The sequence below is a fragment of the Panicum virgatum genome, chromosome 2N, assembly GCF_016808335.1.
Source record: "Panicum virgatum strain AP13 chromosome 2N, P.virgatum_v5, whole genome shotgun sequence".
Lineage (NCBI taxonomy): Eukaryota > Viridiplantae > Streptophyta > Magnoliopsida > Poales > Poaceae > Panicum > Panicum virgatum.
This window is the reverse complement of record NC_053146.1, coordinates 50477323-50498325: the sequence shown is the minus strand read 5'-3', so window position 1 is coordinate 50498325 and position 21003 is coordinate 50477323. Positions and strand designations below refer to the sequence as shown.

At 48.1% G+C, this 21003-nt stretch overlaps 2 protein-coding genes and 1 pseudogene across 2 annotated transcripts; 2 read left to right on the top strand and 1 right to left on the bottom strand.

The window, feature by feature from the left end:
• The first annotated feature begins 9941 nt into the window (after nt 1-9941).
• Nucleotides 9942-11472, top strand: LOC120662719. Its single transcript, XM_039941807.1, has 3 exons — nt 9942-10404; nt 10501-10571; nt 10684-11472. The coding sequence occupies exons 1-3, from the start codon at nt 9942-9944 to the stop codon at nt 10885-10887; spliced, it is 738 nt and encodes a 245-aa protein (XP_039797741.1). The 3' UTR covers nt 10888-11472.
• Nucleotides 11473-15337: 3865 nt separating this feature from the next.
• Nucleotides 15338-18273, bottom strand: LOC120662718 (MYG1 protein C694.04c-like). Its single transcript, XM_039941806.1, has 5 exons — nt 18081-18273; nt 16840-16865; nt 16586-16705; nt 16135-16206; nt 15338-15777 (listed from the first exon to the last, which is right to left on the bottom strand). Exons 1-5 carry the CDS (start codon nt 18271-18273, stop codon nt 15559-15561), a joined length of 630 nt encoding a protein of 209 aa, XP_039797740.1. The 3' UTR covers nt 15338-15558.
• Nucleotides 17991-18611, top strand: LOC120662717 (annotated as a pseudogene).
• Nucleotides 18612-21003: the final 2392 nt, after the last annotated feature.

Genomic DNA, 21003 nt, shown 5'->3' with positions numbered 1-21003 from the left:
GGCACTGGAATGCGCAACGTATACACTGTCTGCATCAAGTGTGTGCACTGAGTTTTTTTGTTACCGTGGCGGTATCTGATGATCCCATTTGCCCCGTTGCTCTTCAGGCTATTAGCACCCTGTCAAACTGGGTGGTCAGCAAACTGTGACACTGTAAAATCTTTCCTTTTTAAGTAAAATTCATAGTATGTCCCTAAAACTTGTGAAGCAAGTCCCTGTACTCCCGAAATGCATTTTTTTAACCCACCACATTCTTAGTTCGGATTCCATCGTTCATCCAAACAGACGCCGATGCGGCCCTCCACGCTGGATCCCAGGTGGCTCGGCGCGGGTAAAAATAGCCAGTGGCCCCTTCCGCTCGGCCCCTCCTCCCCACGTGCATTTGAACTGTGCGTGTTAATTACTGTGGCTTAGGTCTTGTTTAGATCTCAAAATTTTACAATAAAAAATATCACATCGAATATTTGGACACATGCATGGTGTATTAAATAAAATTTATTTGTAAAACTTTTTGCACGGATGGATTGTAAACTGCGAGATGAAAATCTAATGAGCCTACTTAATTCATGATTTGCAATAGTAATGCTACAGTAACCATCCACTAATTATGAATTAATTAGTCTCATTAGATTCGTCTCGCGATTTACAACCCATCCGTGCAAAAAGTTTTGTAAATAAACTTTATTTAGTACTCCGAAATAGTAAAATTCTCTTTAAAAAATTTACGCCAGTAAGATGTAAACACACTCTTAATTGAACAATGCAGAAAACGTATTTTGGGAATGAGGCTGCAACAGCCAGCAGGTCAAGTGTGCCTTGTGATGCATTGCTAATTCAATATAAATGCCTGTCATGCCATCAAGACTACTGATGACATTGTTGCAACATTTGCACCTCACATGCAAGGGCCTCAACCAATTGATTGTTTCATGGCATGAATAAGGCCAGGAGCTAACTGAAGCCCGGCCAAACCTGCAGCTCCAAACAGATGAAAACCACGCTGCTGTAATGGCTCAACCGTCCATCCCTTCGGCCTGCAGCTACTTCACCTACTTACTTGTGCTATTGTGCGTGTTGCACAGTGCAGCAGCACTAATAGAGGAATCAAAACTAATTACAAAGAGTTGTAAAAATTGTAAAAATGAAATCTTTGCACATTTGAAATATTAAACATAGACTAATCACAAAACTAATTATAGAACTCGTCTATAACCTACAAGACGAATCTAATGAACCTAATTAATCTATCATTAGAGCATATGTACTGTAGCAATTACTCCAGCAATTTAGTGTCTAATCATAGCCTAATTAGGCTCATTAGACTCGTCTTGCAATTTGCAAGCAAACTATGCAATTTATTTTTTATTTCGTTTAGATTTAATACTCTATGCAAATAAAATTCTCTTTCGATGTGATAGATTTGAAATTCGAATTTCACAACTAAAGAAGGCCTGGCCCCAATACGCCTGTGGCCTGTGGAAAAATAAGGCCCGGTGGTTGGAATCTGGTGACGCTCCTGCTATATGTAGAGAGAGCCTTGACACTGCGCGCATCCGATCCTGTGCCCTTGAGCCGGTCTGCGTTCTCTAGATAGCCTCCGGTGTCGAGCTTACTGTTGCTTCACGATGGCACGAGCTCTCGCCTCCGGTGCTTCTGCAGCCGCAGAGGCCGGCGCTGGCCTCGGGAAGCACCCGCCGTGGGTCGTGTTGCTCGGCTTGGCCCTGGTCTCCGTCTGGGCCATCTCGCTCGCGGTCCTCCTCTGTGGTGACAGCTCGGAGAAGAAGAAGGCCAAGGCGCCGCGAGCGGCGAAACCTACGGCGACTTCATCGACCGCATCGAGCGGCGGTAACGACGCCTTCTTTCTTGCTACGCTAGCTGCAGGAGCCTTATCTAGCGGCGGCGGCGGTGGGGTTTGCGGTGGCGGCGGTGGCGGTGCATGTTGCGGCGGCGGTGGGGGTTGCGGTGGCGGCGGTGCCGGTTGCTAGAGCCTAGAGGTTGTCGCTCTCGTCAGCTGGGCTTGCTGTTGCAGACTTGCAGTGCAGGAAGCAAGGCGAAGAAAGCCATGTGCAGATCACACATGGCTGTTCTGCGGTTTGTCATGGACTCATGGATTAATAATCTTAGGATTTAAGGGACTCGCGCTTGAGCATGCATGGATCTGTTAGTAGTTGTTGATCACTATAGCTGTGAGGTTTTTATGATCTCGTGCTATTAATTAGCTTGATGTAATGGAAGAAGCCAGTAATCCTAATATCCTATGTATGCAAGCTCTGTCAATAGATGGATCCATCGATCAAGAGCTAGCTATACAGCTAGGTTATCTAGGTTGCCGAGCACTGAGAGCAGAGGTTATTACGGTTACTGTTTGATCTCGCTGCTCTAGTGATCTCCAAGTTCGATCCGCCTGCTGTGCGCCACGGTGACTGCTGCGCAGTGCTTGGAAATGCACATCCATGTGGGGAATTGCTAGCTGATCTGATTCTGCAAGACGGGTCAATCTTTCCTGCTTCTCACCTCACATGCAAGCAGGGTTTACGTTTCCGTCGGGAAGTGTTTTCCCGCTTGAGTCCGGGAACGGGAAACCGGCCGGTTCCCGGTGAAAACCGCCAGAAACCGGATGAAATGGCACTTCAAATTCAAAAATCGGGAAACCGGTTTTTCCGACCGGGAACCGGTGTTTTCTGACCGGGAAACCGGTCACAGCGACCGGGAATTAAAAAAAACAGGTGTAGTGAAGCCAAATTTTACAAAGAAATGACTCCATTTGAACAATTGACATGCCGTAAGAAATGACTCCATATATAATGTTTTAATGTATATAATGGACATAGCATTGCATAGTTAGTACGAACAATGAAAATTTTGGCAGCATTTCAGTGCAAATTGAATACATGACATGGCACAAACATATATAAGATACATATATACATGTCACACACATATATAGACATGTCACATACATGTAACCATCATTATGCACCTAACATTTTGATAAGTACTACCACATATATGATAAATCCTACCACTAACATATCATCTCCTACAATATCAACAACTAACTTACTAACACATACATGTACCCATCATTATGCACCTAACATTTTGCAAGATAATGTATAGTCCTCTAGCACTGTGTCATACACACATGAATTTATATGTGTATGCTAGCTATTTGTACGAGGGTATATGGTTCTTATGCAACACAATGATTATTTCAAATAATTATTGTGTTGCATAAAAACCATATACCCTCATACAAATAACATGATGTGTATTTGATGATTTGTATGGACTATGGATATGAAGTTTGGATGGACTATTGTTGTGATTTATGGACTACTCATGCGAACACAACATTTATATGTATATGAACTTCTATTTATATGTTTATCTCCCTGTCAATGATACATAAATGCTTGATATATACTTTGTGCAATGCTATTTACAAAATTACGGAGAAATGTTGCCAAAATTTTTAATTTTCCCCTCGGCCGACGGCATTTCCCGGTAAAAATCAACGGAAACCGGTCGGGAAACAACGGTTCCCGCTCGGGATGCAGCGGTTACCGTTCATACAAATTTTTTTGAAAAATTTAAATTTGGGCGAAATTTTCCGGGAAATCCTGGCGGTTTCCAATCCCGCCCAGTTCCGGGAACGGGAAAAAAACCCGGTTTCCGGCGGTTTCCGAGCGGGATTGTAAACCCTGCATGCAAGCGCCCAATGTGATGCTGCGGAAAAGCTCAACTTAGATGATACTAAAATGCATTTCCATCTAACTTTAATTTGTTTTTATGCTATTGGCCATTGCTCTGGCTGTGTGCCTAGTTTTCTTCGGTTCTAAAAATCTTGATTTCAGAAAACTGTGTGTTGTTTGAATATGACATATTTGGTGGAACGTCGACGTGTTTCTTTTCTATCATTTTGGGAATAATGCTTTGAAACTTTTTTTTCTAACGAGGTACTCCCTCCCTTTTAAATTATAGGTTTTTAATATTTCTAGGTGCATAGTTTTTGTTATGCATATAGATATAGTGTATGTCTAAATAAATAGTAAAATTTACGCACCTAAAATACCAAAACAACCTATAATTTAAAATGGAGGGAGTCTCTGTCTTATATATATTACCTCTGTAATTTGCACTCTGGGTATTATCAAAAGAAACAATCAGTCTGCTCCTCATCAACGTATTCAAACTTAGCCACTTTAATGTTTCTATAAAACATGTATCTAGATCGGACTAGTGCATGCATGTGAGTACTCCAGTGTAGTCTCGGTTAAGACAATGAAACCGAGTAGGACTAGCACGCTTGTGAATCATCCACATATAAGGAAAGCCACGACACCCATGAGGGCAAGCCGTTCCATAAGCTCTCGTAGTACTCTAGCCTCCGGTACGGTGTTGATCCGTGTGTTGCGTTGCGCGCGGTTCACGATGGCGCGACCCCTCGCCTCCGTTGCTTCCGCACCCGCAGCTGCAGCGGCCGACCTCTGGCCGCTGCCGGCGTGGCTCGTGGTGCTCGGCGTGGCGCTGCTGTCCGTCTCGGCCATCTCGCTCGCGATCCTTCTCTGCGGCAGCAGCTCGGAGAAGAAGAAGCAGAAGAAGACGACGGCGGTCAGTAAAGCCAAGGCGACGCGAGCGGTGGCGACGACTAAGGCTTCGTCGACGTCGAGGGCATCGGCTGGCGGTAACGACGCCCTCTTTTATGCCGCGCTAGCTGGAGCTGCGTATAGCGGCGGAGGGGGCTGTGCTGGCGGTGGTGGCTGCGCTGGCTGTGGCGGCGGAGGAGGCTGTGGGGGAGGCGGCTGCGGTGGTGGCTGTGGCGGCGGAGGAGGCTGTGGGGGCGGCGGCTGCGGTGGTGGAGGAGGCTGTGGCGGCTGCTAGAGGTGGTCGCGTGCGTCAGCTGGCATGCAGTTGCAGTGCGCTTAGGAAAACATGGACAGGTTGTTGAGCACTAGTATAATTTGTAAGGTCAATGATCTCTTGCTATTAGCTTGATGTAATGGATGCTGCTGGTAGGGTGGCAAGGTAATAAATCACCTGTTACAGTAAAAAGAAAACAGAGACAGACTTGCATTATTGTCACTTTATTTGGACCCGAAACCAAAATGCATGTTCTTTTACAGAAATTACTAGAACTTTATTACTCAACGTGCTCCTGGGCGACTTAGATGCTTGTTGCACGGTGGATGTGGGAGGTAATCAGGTAAAGTTGCATTGTGAGTTGTGACCAGGTTGAAGAAGCAAAACTTGCTGAATCAGCTCCTCGCCCGATAGCGACAAGTACAGACGGTGGTACATCAGCACTGTCCCGAAAACACGACTTTATTTTGAAGGTTAACCAAAGACCCGACTGGACCCTGGACTACGGCGAAACGAACCTGCACGTGCCTCAATTGAGTGGTGGGCCCGAGTGTGCCATGCGAAGCGGAACCAACCACCACGGGTATCGGACTAGGAGGAGAACCTGGTTCATGGCCGTCCGGGTTGGGGGGGAGCCACCGTTTGCACCATGGCAGCTGGCGCGCCGGAGGAAGGGGAGGCAGAGGCGGCGCTAGCTTTGTTCTAGCCGCGAACCTTGCGGTTCTCTGCTTCTGCTGTGCGGCCGCGAGTCGGCGTCTTTGTTGGGGCTTGGGGAGTAGTACGGTTTTTCACAAGCGTGCTAGTCCGTGCGCGAAGCAATGGGCGAAGGCGAGGTGAAAGACGTTCAGAGGATCCATTCCCTCGGCCCGTAGTGTCTGGCACGGCCCGGCTCGATTAGTTCGTCAGCACGGGCGGCCCCTATAACGACCGGTCCATATAAAACATCCACTGGTGGAATGTGAGGCATATATTCTCAAAATAAAGGAGAGGCCAATTATTGCTAATTTAGCTAATCTACCGATGTATAACTGTGCTAATATCCTCCCTCCGTGTTGGTAAAGTTGGTCATTTTGAGTTTGTTTTAAGTGAAACATTTTAAACTTTAACTATAAATAAATTCTTTTAGATATGAAAATATGAAAGTGGTGTAAATAGATTCATCTTGAACTATAGTTTCGTAAAAATATATATTAACCATATTTTATAATATTTTTATAGCAAAACGATAGTGGTCAAAGTTGTTTTTGAGACAGTGTCGATGTCCAAAACGACTTACTTTACCAATATGGAGGAAGTATTCTTTTTTCCTTCTAGAAATTTGCTATAGAGATCCGCTAGTCCACACCAATCTACATAAATATACACAAATCCTTCTCCCATCCCAGACGCCCGCATTGACACCCTTCTCATCCTCACGTCGCGGCCACTTCCTCCCCTCCCCTCCCCTCCCCGCGTGCTGGCCGCCCCATGCACCCCTCCTCCCCTCTCGGCCTCCCCTACGTCGCGGCCGCCTCCTCGCTATCAGTGTGGCACCCTATATGGCATCACGACAACCGCCACCCTCCTTCCCTACCCGAGTGGCGGTCAGACGGTGCAACCAGGCCCGTAAATCATATGGCGCAAAACGGCGCGACGGTGAGGGGCTCCTAATCAGCGGTTACCTCATCTAAGTGTAGGTTAATTAATTTTTAATTTTCTATGACCTGTCAAGTGCATGCTACATATCACTAGAGGGCCTCGAGTCGCGGGACACATCTGTACTTGTATTCAATCGATGCAAGAGACCGACGCAGTACGACAACAACATGATCGACGAATAGGCGATTAACGACTTAGGGCAGCCGCAACCGGCCGTTAAGGCCTCTCTATAGCGAGTCCATGTCACCATTTCCACATAAAAAACAAAGAGAGAGAAGACTATGGCCCTATTTGCTTCCGCTTATAAGCGGATTCTGGATGAAAATAATCGAAAAGCCCACCCCAAACGCTTTGATTATTCTTCGATTCTTGGAGCCGCTGCTTACCAGCAAAGCCAGAAAACAACGTGAGCCCCGATTCTCCCCACCGGCACCCAAAACTCGCGTAGCCCATAAGCGACTCGATTTTTCCTCCACTGTCCTTCTCCCCCGACTGCCCTCCTCGCCGCTCCTCGGTGCGCTGCCGGATCTGAGGATGTGTCAGCAGTGCCGCCGGCTCCTTCGTGTGCTCGTGCCGCCGTCCCTGTCCTCCCCCCTCCCCAACCGAAGCAGCGCCGCCTGCAGCTCGCTGGCTGAGCGCCGCCCTAGCCCCCAGGGTTTTGCCGAGGTCGCTGCAGGCGAGCCCTCTCCCGCCGCCACCTGTGCCATCTGCGTCATCTCCCGCCTGTTGCAGGCCTGTCGCTCCTACCCGCCCTTGCTGCCGTACCACCGCCCCTGGTGCAGTGCGGGACTTCGAGGCCGGCCGGAAGCAGCTGGCTGGTGCCGGAGCTTGAAGCCGCCCCTGATGGAGGTTCGTGGATTGGCAGAATGCGTGGGAACTCGTGGAGGGAACAGAAGAAGAGAGGGGCAGGCATGCGTGAAGAAGAGATAAGGATAAAAAAAATGAGTTTATCATTTATGTACTTGTAGTTTAGAAATTAGTGCTACTACATATATTGGTCTATTTGTGATATTAATCTATTTGATCTAATTATATAGTCAAGATACTCAAGAAATATAAGAATTATTGAATTCTGCTCGTATTCAGCAAAAGAATGAGATATCATCAGCCTCAAGGGTATTTTAGATATTTTACCACTCAACTCAGAGAATCGGATCAAAATAATCAGGATTCTCAAACACCCAGGTTATCCAGACACTCGATTCTCCAGACAGCTGGCTTATCTCAAAATCATGATTCTCAGAAAAAAAAATCCAGAAAAGCGGAAACAAACGTGGCCTATGTCGCTACATCAAGCGAGAGCCGATAGCACATTTCCCAACACACAGCGGGTCCCACCATGAGCAATTTTCCACGTCTCTCTCCTATTGCATCCTTCCGGCCTTCCACTGCCTACCTATCTGCTCCGCCATGGATCGGAGAAGCTAGACGTTGCCAGTGCCTCGCCGCGAGCTCGCCGGGCTTGAGGACGTTGGCGGGGAGGTGGGACCAGGACTCCAGGAGGATGCGGATGATCATCGCCGGCGGCCTCCACCACAGCCGACCTCGAGGTGCTCGTCGAGGTCAGCGGGGCGAGCGCTAACCAGAGCTTATCGGCAAGAGGCAGGGTGGGACGAGGCATCAGGGGCAACGCGCGGCCACGGTCGCAGGCGAAAGGCAGCTCGGGCGTGGGGTAGGAGCGGCCGGCGGGCGCGGCATCGGCAGTGCGGGCTCATAGCTGCTGGGGGGCGTGGTGCTGTCAGCGCACGGCCGGAGCTCCTGCCTGGGGCACGCGAAGGAGGCGTGGGTTGCCGAAGCTCGCGTGCCACCGCCGGAGCGTGGACAAGCCGGCGGCGCCGAAGCTTGTGGTGCAACACCAATTTGCTGTCGCACAGATGCACAAGCAGATGAAGCCATGAAAGGCGTGGGATACGAGCGGCCGGAGTCAGAAGGTGGAGGTGGCTGCCGGCGTGAGGGAGATGGGGAGATGAGGGAGAGAATAGAGGAATAGGATGAAGATTAAAAAAATTGTAACTCGTAGGACCCACTGAGTTGGAATATAGCCAATCTGTTGGGTGGGTAATCTATAGACACTCTCTGTAACTGAGTTGGATGAGTTATAGAGAGCTGGCTCTCTACAATCATTGCGGGTGCCCTTAGCATGAGGTCAGGTCCAGGTCAAAGCACTACCTCAAATTGTTACGTAATGAAGTCTAAATACATTTTGGTTATATGTATTTTCTAAATCTAGGGGATCTCATTTTGTATTTCGCATGCGTCCATCGCGCACTGGGCCTAATAAAACTTAGGTGGGTGCAACCATCGCGCGTCCTCTCCTTCCGTGCTTTGTGCCTGCAGTGAGTGACGGGTCTGTTTAATTCCCAAAAAAATTTTATGCTTAACTTCGAACGTTTGAGCACTAATTAAGAGTATTAAATGAAGATAACTGACAAAACTCATTCTATAAATCACGGGTGAAATCGTGAGACGAATATAATGAATCTGATTATGCAATGATTCGACAATGTCGTGCTACAGTAACAACCTCTAATAATATATTAATTAGACTTAATAGATTCATCTTGCGATTACCCATCCATCCATGTAATTAGTTCTATAATTAATCTATATTTAATACTCTTAATTAGTGTTGTAAAATTTTCCAAAATTTTTTGCCCAAAACTTTTTTGGAATTAAACGCGCCTGGACCAATTGGATTGATGACATGACACAATCTAAGTCGTGAGTCGTGACGAGCCGTCCGTTTAGTTATGTCTCGAATACCGTGATACTGTTTAATAAAAGCTCTAGGTGGAGCCACTCTGTTGAGCTGGGTTGTTAGCCAGCCACCAATAGTAATTTTCTCTCACACCAAAGCAGCATCAGCCACCAACCAGTAGTATTTTTCTCTGACAACAAATCAGCAATAACTATCAGCCACAGCCAGCCGAAGAGAGTGAAGCAGTCCAGAGTAGACGCGTACGTACCCCAACTCTCTATTTAACATTCAACATGGCGAAGAGAACCTTTCATACATGAAGCAAACAACGTTGCGTGGCACAAATGTATGCTTTTATGTTAGAGAAATGGTCCGTCGCCTGCCATGACTAGGTAGTCTCATCTGCGCCGCGTACTGCCGCTGTTGCGTCTACTAGAAAACAGACCATCGGCACAGACCAAAAATATCACTTGCTGTTTCACCCGGTACTAATATGAGCATCAGTACCGGGTGCAACGGCCAACTGGTACTTTTGATCTGGACCAATAGCCCAAAGTATTCAGATGAGCCTTTGGCACCAGGTCATGGCACAACCCAGTACCAATGAGTAAGAGTTGGCACCGGTTTGTGCCAGAACCCGGTACCAATGAAAAAAGATACCTTTTAGTACCGGTTGATGCCACCCACCGGTACTAAAAGTCAAGTTTTAGCACCGGTGGAAACAACCACCCGGTACTAATAGATGGTGCACGGCCTCTCCCATTCCAGATATTTCTGGGCGTCCTATCTCTACCGCTCTCATTTATCTTCCTCTCATCTCTCTACCTTATCCTCTGGAGTGCTGGGAGCGCAGGCAGCCGCTGCGAGCCACGCCGGCCGCCGCGTGGGTGCAGGAGTCCGGCCACCGGCCGCCGCCGCGCGGCGCTCGGGCCTCCGCCGGTCGCCGCCGCTGCGGGGCGCTCGGGTCGCGCTCGGGCCTGCCAACGCCTGGAACGCGCGCGGCAAGACCGCGGCCACGGCGGCCGCGACGCAATCGGCAGTAGCCAGGCCTTGGTTGAGCCGGTGGGCGCGCGATGTGACGGAGAGCCATCGGTCCTCAACGACTCCGCCATGGAAGAGCTCTGATTCAACGAGAAAGGGTACCACTACTACCATGGGCTCAAACTCCACGAGGACGATGGCTACTTTCAGTTCCAGGATTTCAGGTAAGCACTCTCCGATTCGCGGTGCCATCGGTTCTCCTGTGAGTGTGCTAGAAACTTTGATCAAAGCTACTAACTAATCTTTCTCCCACACTCCAGTGCTGACTACCTGCTCGGAGAGGAAACTCATTTCTGTGCCATTTCTTGTCCAGAGAGCAGCTTCTCTCAAGGTACCATACCATAGTACCATGGCCCTTGTGTAAACAAGGATGCGTGCGAGGAATCTAGCACTAGTTCAAAAGTTTCTAGAGCTCATGTTCTTACTTTATCAAGTAAATGCAGAAGAGCTTGGCTGCCTCTCCGAGGTCGACTTCGCCAGTTTCTGGGCTCTGGTGGAGGAGGAGGACGCGTGCCGCAAGAGCGAGGAATGTCCGAGAAGTGGACCAGGGAAGAAGCAGGGATTGCCGTTCGAGCTGGTGTCCCGGTATTTCTCCATGCCAATCAAGCAGGCGGCGCGGGAGCTCGACGTTGGGCTCACGGTCTTGAAGCGGAGGTGCAGGGCGCTCGCGGCCTCCGCCGGCCGCCGCCGCCGCTTGGCGCTCGGTGCCTCCACCGGCCGCCACTGCGGGGCCCTCGGGCCGCCGCCGGCCGCCGCCGCACGTGAGGATTTTTTCCTTCTTTTTTGAAACTTTTCTGAAATAGAGATTATATGGATTGTATTGATTTAGAAGTATTTGTGTTTGATTCTTTGAATGATTTGTGGGATCTGTAAATTTTGTATCGACTGATTCAGTATTTTGTGGTGGATTCAGTACTACCTGTGAGGTGCAAGCGTAACAGGAGAGGATGACGGGGCATGTGAGCGGAACGGCATGGGGATATTGGTACCGGTTGGTTAGCAACCGGTACCAAAGGGTACCTTAAGTACCGGGTGTTTTACCCGGTGTTATAGGCAGTCACATTAGTCTCGGTTTGGTAGTACCGGTTGCAAAACCGGTACCTAAGCTCATTTTCATCCGGTAGTGAGTGATGGTTCTTTCTCTAGTAGTACTATTCCATCTCTAATTAATCGTTAGCAGCTGCATGCTGCTTTGATCCCGATCGAATTAATTGCTTTTGCCACGCCCAACCTCTCCTTTTCCAATAAAGACATAGTTATATAATTATTGGAAAGTCACTGAAAATACATTTGACCTTTCAATTTTTTTTAAAAAAAATGTACTAATAGCTTATAGCTGATTGCCACGTCCAATCGGTCGTCGATTGTACGTTGGTTCCCCGCAGTTTCCCGAGCCACGGCGGATCGGAGGTCCCGTTCCTGGGCCGGGTCGCGCGCCGTACGCGTCCTCGGCGCACGTACAACTTCAACGATCGAAATAGTTGAATTGGTCGCCAACTTCTACTCGTGTTTGGCTATGTGGATACATACGTATACCCGATGGCTTTGAGCTGTATAAATAGCCTGGCTCGGCGCGTCCCGTCCAGCCATCCTGGATCCCGCTGCATTCTCTAGCTAGCCTCTGAACTACCTGTGTGTTGATCGTTCATAATGTCAGGCAACACGCCGGTGATTGTCGTGGTCGTGATTATCGTTGTAGTCATGTCGATCATCCTTCGGATTCTCTGCGGTGATTGCGGAGGCGGAGGAAGAGGCGGCAGAGGCGGACATGGAGGTGGTGGTGGTCATTGGTTCCACGGTGGTGGCAGCGGCGGCATGGATGATGGAATAACGGGAAGTGGCGGCGGTTTCGAAGGTGGCGGTGGAGGTGGCTGTGACGGTGGTGGGGGCGGCGGTGGTGGTGGAGGTGGCATGGGCTGCTAGAGAGGTTGCATCAGCTATGTATGCAATTATGCATGCAGGTATAGGGTAGAAGCTAGAAATATATATGATGAAGCCATAGCATTCTTACATGGGTCTATTATCGGTTTGTCCTTTTTACATCAAAGAATCCTTTCTGTATATAAATTTTGATATATTCCCACTACTACAAAAACGATTTGTAGCAACGCCTCGAATTTTTTTAGGGGCAGATCAAAAATTGATCCGTTGCTACAAATGACATGAAGTTACTATAGCAGCTGATCCGCCCCTGAAAATATATTTCTAGGGGCGGGTCACCCCATCACCCGTCTCTAGAAATGAGACCATTTTTAGAGGCGGGTGATGGGACCACCCGCCCCTAGAAATGTCATTTCCAGGGTGGGTTGTCCTATCACGTGCTGCTACAAAGTTCAAACAGTGAGCGAGCGCCGAGCAGATTAAAAATTTCGAATCGTGTGAGCGGGCGGTGATGCAGGCATTAAAAAAGCTCTCTCTCTCCTCTCCCCTCAGCTCTCGCTCGAACTCCTAGTCTCAGCCTCGTCCCATGGCCGGCAAGAGCGCGGGCGCTGGGCCTGGGTGCCGCCGCGGCCGGTAGGGCCTTAGCGCGGCGGCCGGCCCGAGCGCCGCCGCGGGGCCTCGTCACGGCGGCCGGCCCGAGCTCCGCCGTGGGGCCTCGTCGCGGCGGCCTGGACCACGTGCGGCCTGCGGATGGGGGCGGCGGCTGGAGCACGGCGGTGGACCTGGGCGGTGGCGGCGCGACCATGGCGGATCTGGGCCGGGGCGGCGCGTGGCCGGGGCGGTGGCGGCAGCGCTCGGCCGGGCCGCGGACGCGGCGACGCGAGCTACGGCGGCGGCTGGCGACGCGGGCAGCGACGGCGGGCGGCGCGAGCTGCTGCGGCATCGGGCGGCATGTGCGGCGGCGGGCGGTGGCGAGGTGGCTGCAAGAGGCCCCGGCATGGCGACCGTGCAAGGCTGCAGTGGCACCTGCGCCGGCAGCGTCTCGAAGCTGCTGCCAGTGCTTTTTTTAAAAAAAATTTATTCGATCTGTAGGGGCGTGTCGTAGTATCACCCGCTCCTAGAAATTCATTTACAGGAACGGGTGAAAGCATGCCCCGCTCCTGTAAATGAGTTTTTAGGGGCGGGTACATTACCCGCTTTCTGCAAACGGCTATTTTTAGCTGCGAAAAGTAGGGGCGGTGCAAAACCCGCCCCTAAAAATACTTTTTTACCTGCCCCTGTAAGCTCTTTTTGTAGTAGTGTCCGCTGCTCCTTTACGAGCGTTGTTGTCTCATCTCATTAGCACTTAGTAGGAGTAAGAATGCCATGTCACTGATTCCGTTCCATCAAGTGGATGGAGGGAGCGTATGTCTGATTCTTTCTCTTCCGTTGGGTTCTTGTGGTTTTTGGAAGGCGAGGTACAGGTTTCTTCCTTACTTCCCAAATGCTGACCATGGCCTCGTTTAGTTGCGCCTGTAAATTTTTTGAAATGGATTTTTTGCACATTTGAAGTATTAAACATAGATTAATTACAAAACTTGTCTGTAAACTACGATACGAATCTAATGAGTCTAATTAATCCATCATTAAAGCATGTGTACTGTAACAATTACTGTAGCATTTTAGTGTCTAATCATAATCTAATTAGACTCATTAGATTCGTCTCGCAATTTACAAGCAAACTATGTAACTCGTTTTTTATTTCATCTAGATTCATTTTATATAATTTTGAACTAAATAATTTAAGAGTTTTGTTGGACTGTGAAGAGATCACTAGAGCCATTGCCCATTACGAGGGCCAGGCGGTCGGGCAGGGCGCCGACGTCGGCGTGGGGGGTGTGGCGGGCCGGTTCCTATATATCTTCCAGAAAATTATTTGTTAGTTATCTTCCAGTGTTTGAGATCCGTGCAGAGAAAAAAGAACGGATAAAATGAGAGCTCATGGACAGCCGCTCAGCGCATGGCTGGCTTGGGGACAGATGTCGACGTCGGGATGGCTGATGTGGGAGGGGTATTCGATTGATTTTTTTAGCCGTGAGACTTTGATCTTATATTTCTTTCAAATCATAAATGCGTTTTAGATTCCGTTTGAACCATGATGTTATTTAGATTTTATGCAACAAAATAAGATCCAATATAAATATATTTTATCTTTTTTTAACAATCAACATTTTGAACGCACTAATTCAACATTTTAGATTCTGTATTGAAAATGTTGAACCAGTTTATTGAAATTGTTGAACTGAGTTTAAATAAATGTTGGCTATACTATTTTAGGAACAAACAAAATACTAACATAGATTAAATGAAAAGATAAAAAGTATACCTGCCCATCGGCTTACGCTGACTATGGCACGTTGTGTTTTGTTGATTGTTGTGGACCTGTGTATGCATGATGCATGTCAATACAGACCTTGCATTGTTGGCTGAGCGATGATGCTGACTGCTGAGCAATTATGGGCTGTGGTGGGCTGTGTGATAGGTACCATCCACATCTTCCGGAAGATGAATAGGAGCCCTCGTGTGGCGGTGGCGTTGTGGTGGCGTAGAGGTTGGCCGCCCACCCACATGCGCCCGCCTCCCATGATCCCATCACCCCCTCCTCCCTCGCTGGCCTTCTCTCCGGCCTCTGCCGGCGCCGTCCGCGGCATGGCGACGCGTGCGGATGGCTTCCCTCAAATGGCCGCGGCCGCGCCGCGAGTGGATTTGAATAGAGGTGGTATGCAGAGCACGCCCAGCGCGCGCACGACGATTCGACGAACTCTGCGTCCGCGTGGTGTGCAATCTGCGCTTTCAACTCAGCAGCTCCTGATTGCGCTAATTGCCATCAGCGAGCAGCTTGCGCTGTCCAGCATCCCCCTTTTGTTTGCCACTTGTCAGAGTCATGTGTGCGCGACTTCGAGTGTGACCTCGCCGCGTTCCTCCTCCTCAGGGGTGTCAGGATCATCAGGGAAGGGAAGGAGGACAAGTACCATGATCCACCATGGCGAGATCCAAAGGCTCGCGCCGGGGCAAGGATGGTGACGGCGGCAAGGACGCGACGCGGCGCGGCAGGAATCTGAAGAGCCAGCGGCAGATATCCAACCGGAAACAAATTTCGCCATATGCTCTGTTTGTATAACAATTTCGCCTGTCAATGCACACACTATACATTATTGGCTGTACCAAACAAGGGCATAAATGAATAAGTTCCACCATTCATTTTAATAAAACTGCCGCATTCAAATCATCACCAGATTGCCAAAAAATCGATCTCTTCCGTAAGATGAGGATAACAGAAGATGAGGACTCATGTCAGCTACGCCAAAATTGCATAATGTGTTGCTGAAACTCGTGTTTACTAAACCAGCGCTAACATGGGTAAAGACTGTTACTGATAGATGTTTTGCTTCAAAAAATCAGCATTTCAGAGCAGCTCTTGCCATTTCCAGCGCGCCCTCGTAGGTCTTGTTGCCCCCGATAAAACCACTCATATGGACAAACACACAGCCGGGAATGCCAGTTTCGGCAGACAGTTCATCATCTCTCATGCCCCTCCACGGCAGAGCCTTTCGGCTCTCGAACCTGTCAGGAGCAACACCGACAGCTTGCACTCGCCAGCTCTGGCTCCTCACATCCTGCATTTATGTGGCAAAGTCAAATATGGCAATGGTATTTGAGTTCAAAGTAAACGTAAATAACAAGACGGGAAAATTTATTGCAAGTAGTTCCATTCTATTCATTAGGATAGGACCAGGGAGATGTTACCTTTGATTGTAAGATTGACTATAAAGCTCTAAGATCAGAGAAACAAGCAATACCAATTTAATACTTAACAATCAGCAACAAGTAAAAATAAGTTATCAGTGCTTTTTCTAATTGCTGAGAAATAATTAGGTCATGGATAAATGTAATCTGCTACATGGCATCGTAAGTGAACAAAGACGTGTCAAATTCATACTGAATTGTACTCTGAGAAGGGTAGGACTCCTCACCTGATACAGCACATACTTGGTCAGAGGATCAATCTTCAGCTCCTCTTCAAGCTCAAAAAGATGAAGCTTCCACTGTAATTGTAGGATAAATATTCACTTGTTCAGATTACATATTCAATATGGCAGGCAATCAAAGTTCAGAGACATATATGAGTATATGACTAGATTTAATGTTTATTTATAATTGGCGAACATAGGCCAGCTAAAGTTTGAACGTAGTACTCAAACCCATAATCTTTTTCCTTATCTTGGGTGCAACAATTTTCAAGGTCCCTTTTAGATGCAACGATAATATTCTGCACATGAAAGATTATAAAATAAAGCAACCAGACAGGTATAACATTTATGGCTTCCCTTAGTATCCCAAACTGAAGCAAAAAAAATTCAGTTGTGGATGTTGGTAAGATTCCAGATTGACGCGACACAGAAAAAAAAAGGGTCAAGATCTTACCGGGCAGAATCTATCCAAAACCATGATTTCTCCACTTGGGTCAACCTCCCCTCTTGAGAGCAAACACTCCAGGACAATAGATCTTGCAGGTAACCATGATTTAACATGAAAGCGAACACTCTGGCATTGAAGATGGATAGCATTGTCATATGAAACGAGGAGTGCTAACAAAACATATAACCTGACAAGAGATCCTTATGAAATGATGAAATAACACAATATTACAGTAAGGCATGAGTTGAAATGTCAAATACCTCCATAAATTCACTTCCAGCGAACACTCATGCGAGATGTTGATTGTCTGAGATCCGATTGGGATTCTGATTGATTTATCTAGGTTCCGATTATGATTCTGGTTGATTTTTCCACGTTCTAATTAGGATTCCGATTGACGAAAGGCTAGTCCAACTCGCGTATGGGATGAACTAAGACCCATATGTCAACGACACAAGACAGACCAAATCAAAAATTTAGGTGAAAACCTTACTCGCTTTAGTAATAAGTATAGATAAGGGAGTGTTAAAAAAAACCACCACGTGAGATAGTATACAAATTCTTACATTAATCTAAAAGAGACAAGGATTTGCACCGTCAGATTTTATGAAGATCTATTGGGATTATGAAGATTTAATGGACTTAACTAATTGAGGGAGTCTATGCCGAATACGATATTAGTAAATAGATAAAGTTGAAATTAGAAAATAAGATAACTCAATCAAGAGTCAAAAGTGATTAATAAATAGCTAATTTTGAAATTAAAATTGAAGAAAAATTATGATATGACTTACGAGGCCACTTCAAATACAATTAGTAAATAGATAAATTTAAAAATAAAAAAGTTAGACCTTAACCGAATAGTTCATATAGAATGCTTTTAGTAAATAGCTAAATCTTGATTTTTAAAAATAAAAATCAATACTTAACAAAAAATGAGTTACTATTAGTGAATAACTATCAAAATTAAAACCATATAGAAATTAGCATTTGACAAAAATGCCATATCAAATATGAATTAATAAATAAAATTCAAGAATTTAAAATAGAAAAAAATATTAATTGATAGTATAACAATTAAGGAGCAAATTAAAATGAAAACTAGTTTATTAATATATGGCCTAGCAGTGTGGTTGCAGTCGTCCGCGTCCCATTGCCGGTTGCTCTGTCCCCCGTGCATCCATAATTCTCCATTGCTGTTGTCGCACTGCGGATTCAGATCCTTTGCAGTCGGGTGGAGTGACTTCTCTCTACAGTCACGCGATATCTGCCGTCCACCCGCAATCTTACAACGCGTCCCGCGATGGCTCGCGCGTGCGGCTCTCCTGCCCGCATCTGCTCTTTCTCGCGGCTCTCCTGCCGTGACGGCTGGCTAGAAGCATGCTCTGCAGCTCCTCCCCGCCAGCGCCGGACCCCTCGCCGCCCAGCCTTCGGATTCTAGCCTCCTCCCTCCTTCCGCCGTAGCAGCTCGTTATCCTCCACGAGTACCGCCCGCGGTGACCTGCGGCGCGCCCAGCGCTGTCAGCGCTGTTGCCGGCGCCCTCAAGGCCCACGAGAGGCGGCAGCGGCAGCGGCGCGGACGGCGGGCCGCCCAACGCCCGCGTGGCCCCCGGCGGCGGCGGCACGGACGGCGGACCGCCCAGCACTAGCCGTCGCTGCACAGCGCCCAGCTTCCGCGCGGACCAGAACTCCATGGCCACGCTGCAGCTCTGCGTCGGCCGGCGCTGCCTAGTCTTCCAGCTCCTCCATGCCGACCGAGTCCCGAGCGCGCTGGCGGCATTCCTCGGCGACCGCGGCGTTCGCTTCGTCGGCGTTGGCGTGGACGCGGACGCCGAGCGGCTCAGCGACGACCACGGCCTGGCGGTCGCCAACGCTGTCGACCTGCGCGGCCTCGCCGCGGACGGGATGGGCAGCTCGGGGCTGCGCGCTGTCGCGGCCGCCGTCTTGGATCGTGAAGCCGCAGAGGGTGACCATGAGCCGCTGGGACCCTTTGATGGAACCCAGGCCAAGGATCAGGCACCAATCTCACTAATTTCAGAGATCAACGAAGAACACTCATGAACTCTGAACTCACTCTGTACTCGAGAGAACAGAGGAACACAGAAAGCGCTTTTTGGGTGCAGTCTCTAACCGAGCTGCTTTTCTCATTATATATCTCAACAAAGCTTACAACCGAAGGAAGCAAAAGAATCCAGAACGAGTGAAACACGGACGACATGCGCCACTCAGCTCCCATGCCGTCAGAACCCATGCTGTCTCTGTTCTTGAACAGAGCACACTGCTCACACAAAAGCAGAGGAGACTTTTCTCTAACTAGCACACACAAGTCAAAGCTAGATTACAAGTTAACTACTCCCCGATCATGTGCCAACAGTCGTGCCATCCCACGACCGCACATTACGGATCAAAACGCACGCACCTACGCACTCTTCTGCCCTGAAGACTCGGGCCTGGTGCTTATCCGAATAAAACTGAAGATGCTATTCCCTGAAAACGTCTTTCCAAACAAAACGGCTTCCCGCCTCTTGCTTCTGCACTTTCTGAACATTCAGACAAACATCGGCTTGAACATTCAGAGGCCGCCAACATCAAGATTAATCCAACATACTCCTCCTTAATCTTGGTGTGGCTCAAAATCACGTACACCCATCAAGTGTCGCATGGTTGCTAGCTTCACCACCGGCAACGCTTTAGTTAGAGCATCTGCTCGCTGATCTTCAGACCTGACGAACTCAACTACTATCTCACCCTTCTCCACACATTCTCTGATAAAGTGGTACTTAGTGTCAATGTGTTTGCTCCTCCCATGGAACACCGGGTTCTTCATCAAAGCAATGGCTGATTTGTTATCCACAAACACAGTGATTGGCTTGGGTTCTCTGCAGGTAACCTCTGCAATCAAATTTCTTAGCCATTTGGCCTGACAAGCTGCAGCTGCTGCTGCCATGAACTCTGCCTCACAGGAAGACAGAGCAACTGTCTTTTGCTTCTGAGAACACCATGTAATCAAACTGCCATTGAGAAAGAAGGCCATCCCCCCAGTGCTCCTCCTGTCATTCACATCTCCTGCCAAGTCACTATCTGAAAATCCAAATATTTCTTCTTCCTTCTGCTGTTTTGGGTAGAACAAACCATAGTGTGTTGTTCCCTTCACATAACGCAGAATATGCTTGACAACTTTCAGGTGTGCTGTGGTAGGTTTCTCCATGAACCTACTTGCAACTCCCACTGAGAATGACAGGTCTGGTCTTGTATGCAGTAAGTATCTCAGGCAACCAATTACCCTTCTGTACTCAGTGTCATCCACTGTTTCACCTTCAGCATCCTTGTGGAGTTGCATCCTTGGCTCCATTGGAGTCTTAACTGAGTTACAGCCACTCATGCCAAACTGAGTAAGTATCTTACTTGCATAACCTGTTTGCTTAAGACTGATCCCAGTACTCTGCTGTTCTACCTCAATGCCAAGGTAGTAAGTGAGTAATCCTAGATCACTCATCTCAAACTCATGCATCATCTGGTGCTTAAAAGCTCCAATCTGCTCTGTGTTGGCACCTGTGACAATTAGATCATCAACATAAACACCCACAATGATTCCATTACTGTTGTCTCCCCTCATGTAGACTGCTGGCTCTTGTGAGCATTTCTGAAAATTTAGAGACTTCAAACTTTTGTCAAGTTTTGTATTCCATGCCCTTGGTGCTTGTCTAAGCCCATACAAAGCTTTACTAAGCTTGTACACTTTGTCTTCCATGCCTTTTACCCTGAATCCCTCAGGTTGTGAAACATACACCTCATCTTTCAAGTCACCATGCAGAAAAGCTGACTTAACATCCAAATGGTGAATCTGCCAACCTCGATTTGCAGCCAAAGCTAACAATAATCTCACTGTGTCTAATCTAGCCACAGGTGCAAAGACCTCATCAAAGTCCACTCCATGTTTTTGCACATAACCCTTTGCTACAAGTCGAGCTTTATGCTTTAGCACTTCACCATTTGAGTCTCTTTTCAGCTTATACACCCACTTTAATCCAATAGGTCTGTGGCCAGCTGGGAGTGTAGTGAGTGTCCATGTTTGATTCTTTTCAATGGACTGAATTTCCTTCTCCATTGCATCCTGCCAAGCCTTCTGCCCAGCTGCCTCTTCATAACTGAATGGTTCATCAGTTTTAGCAAAGAAGGCATCCTCATCATCACCATCAAAGTTCAATTCAACTGTTGGTGCTTCCCTGAGAATATCTGAAAGCCTCCTGTACCTTGCTGGAGCTTCATCTGTGCTGGACTGACTGGAAGGTGATGCACCTTGTGCTGACTGCACTCCACTTGGCTGATTGCTTATTGGGTCAAAGCGTGTTGCTGAGCCACTCAATGCAGGTGATAAACCAGCACCTGTTGGTACTGGCGTGATTGAAATTGCACCTTCAGGT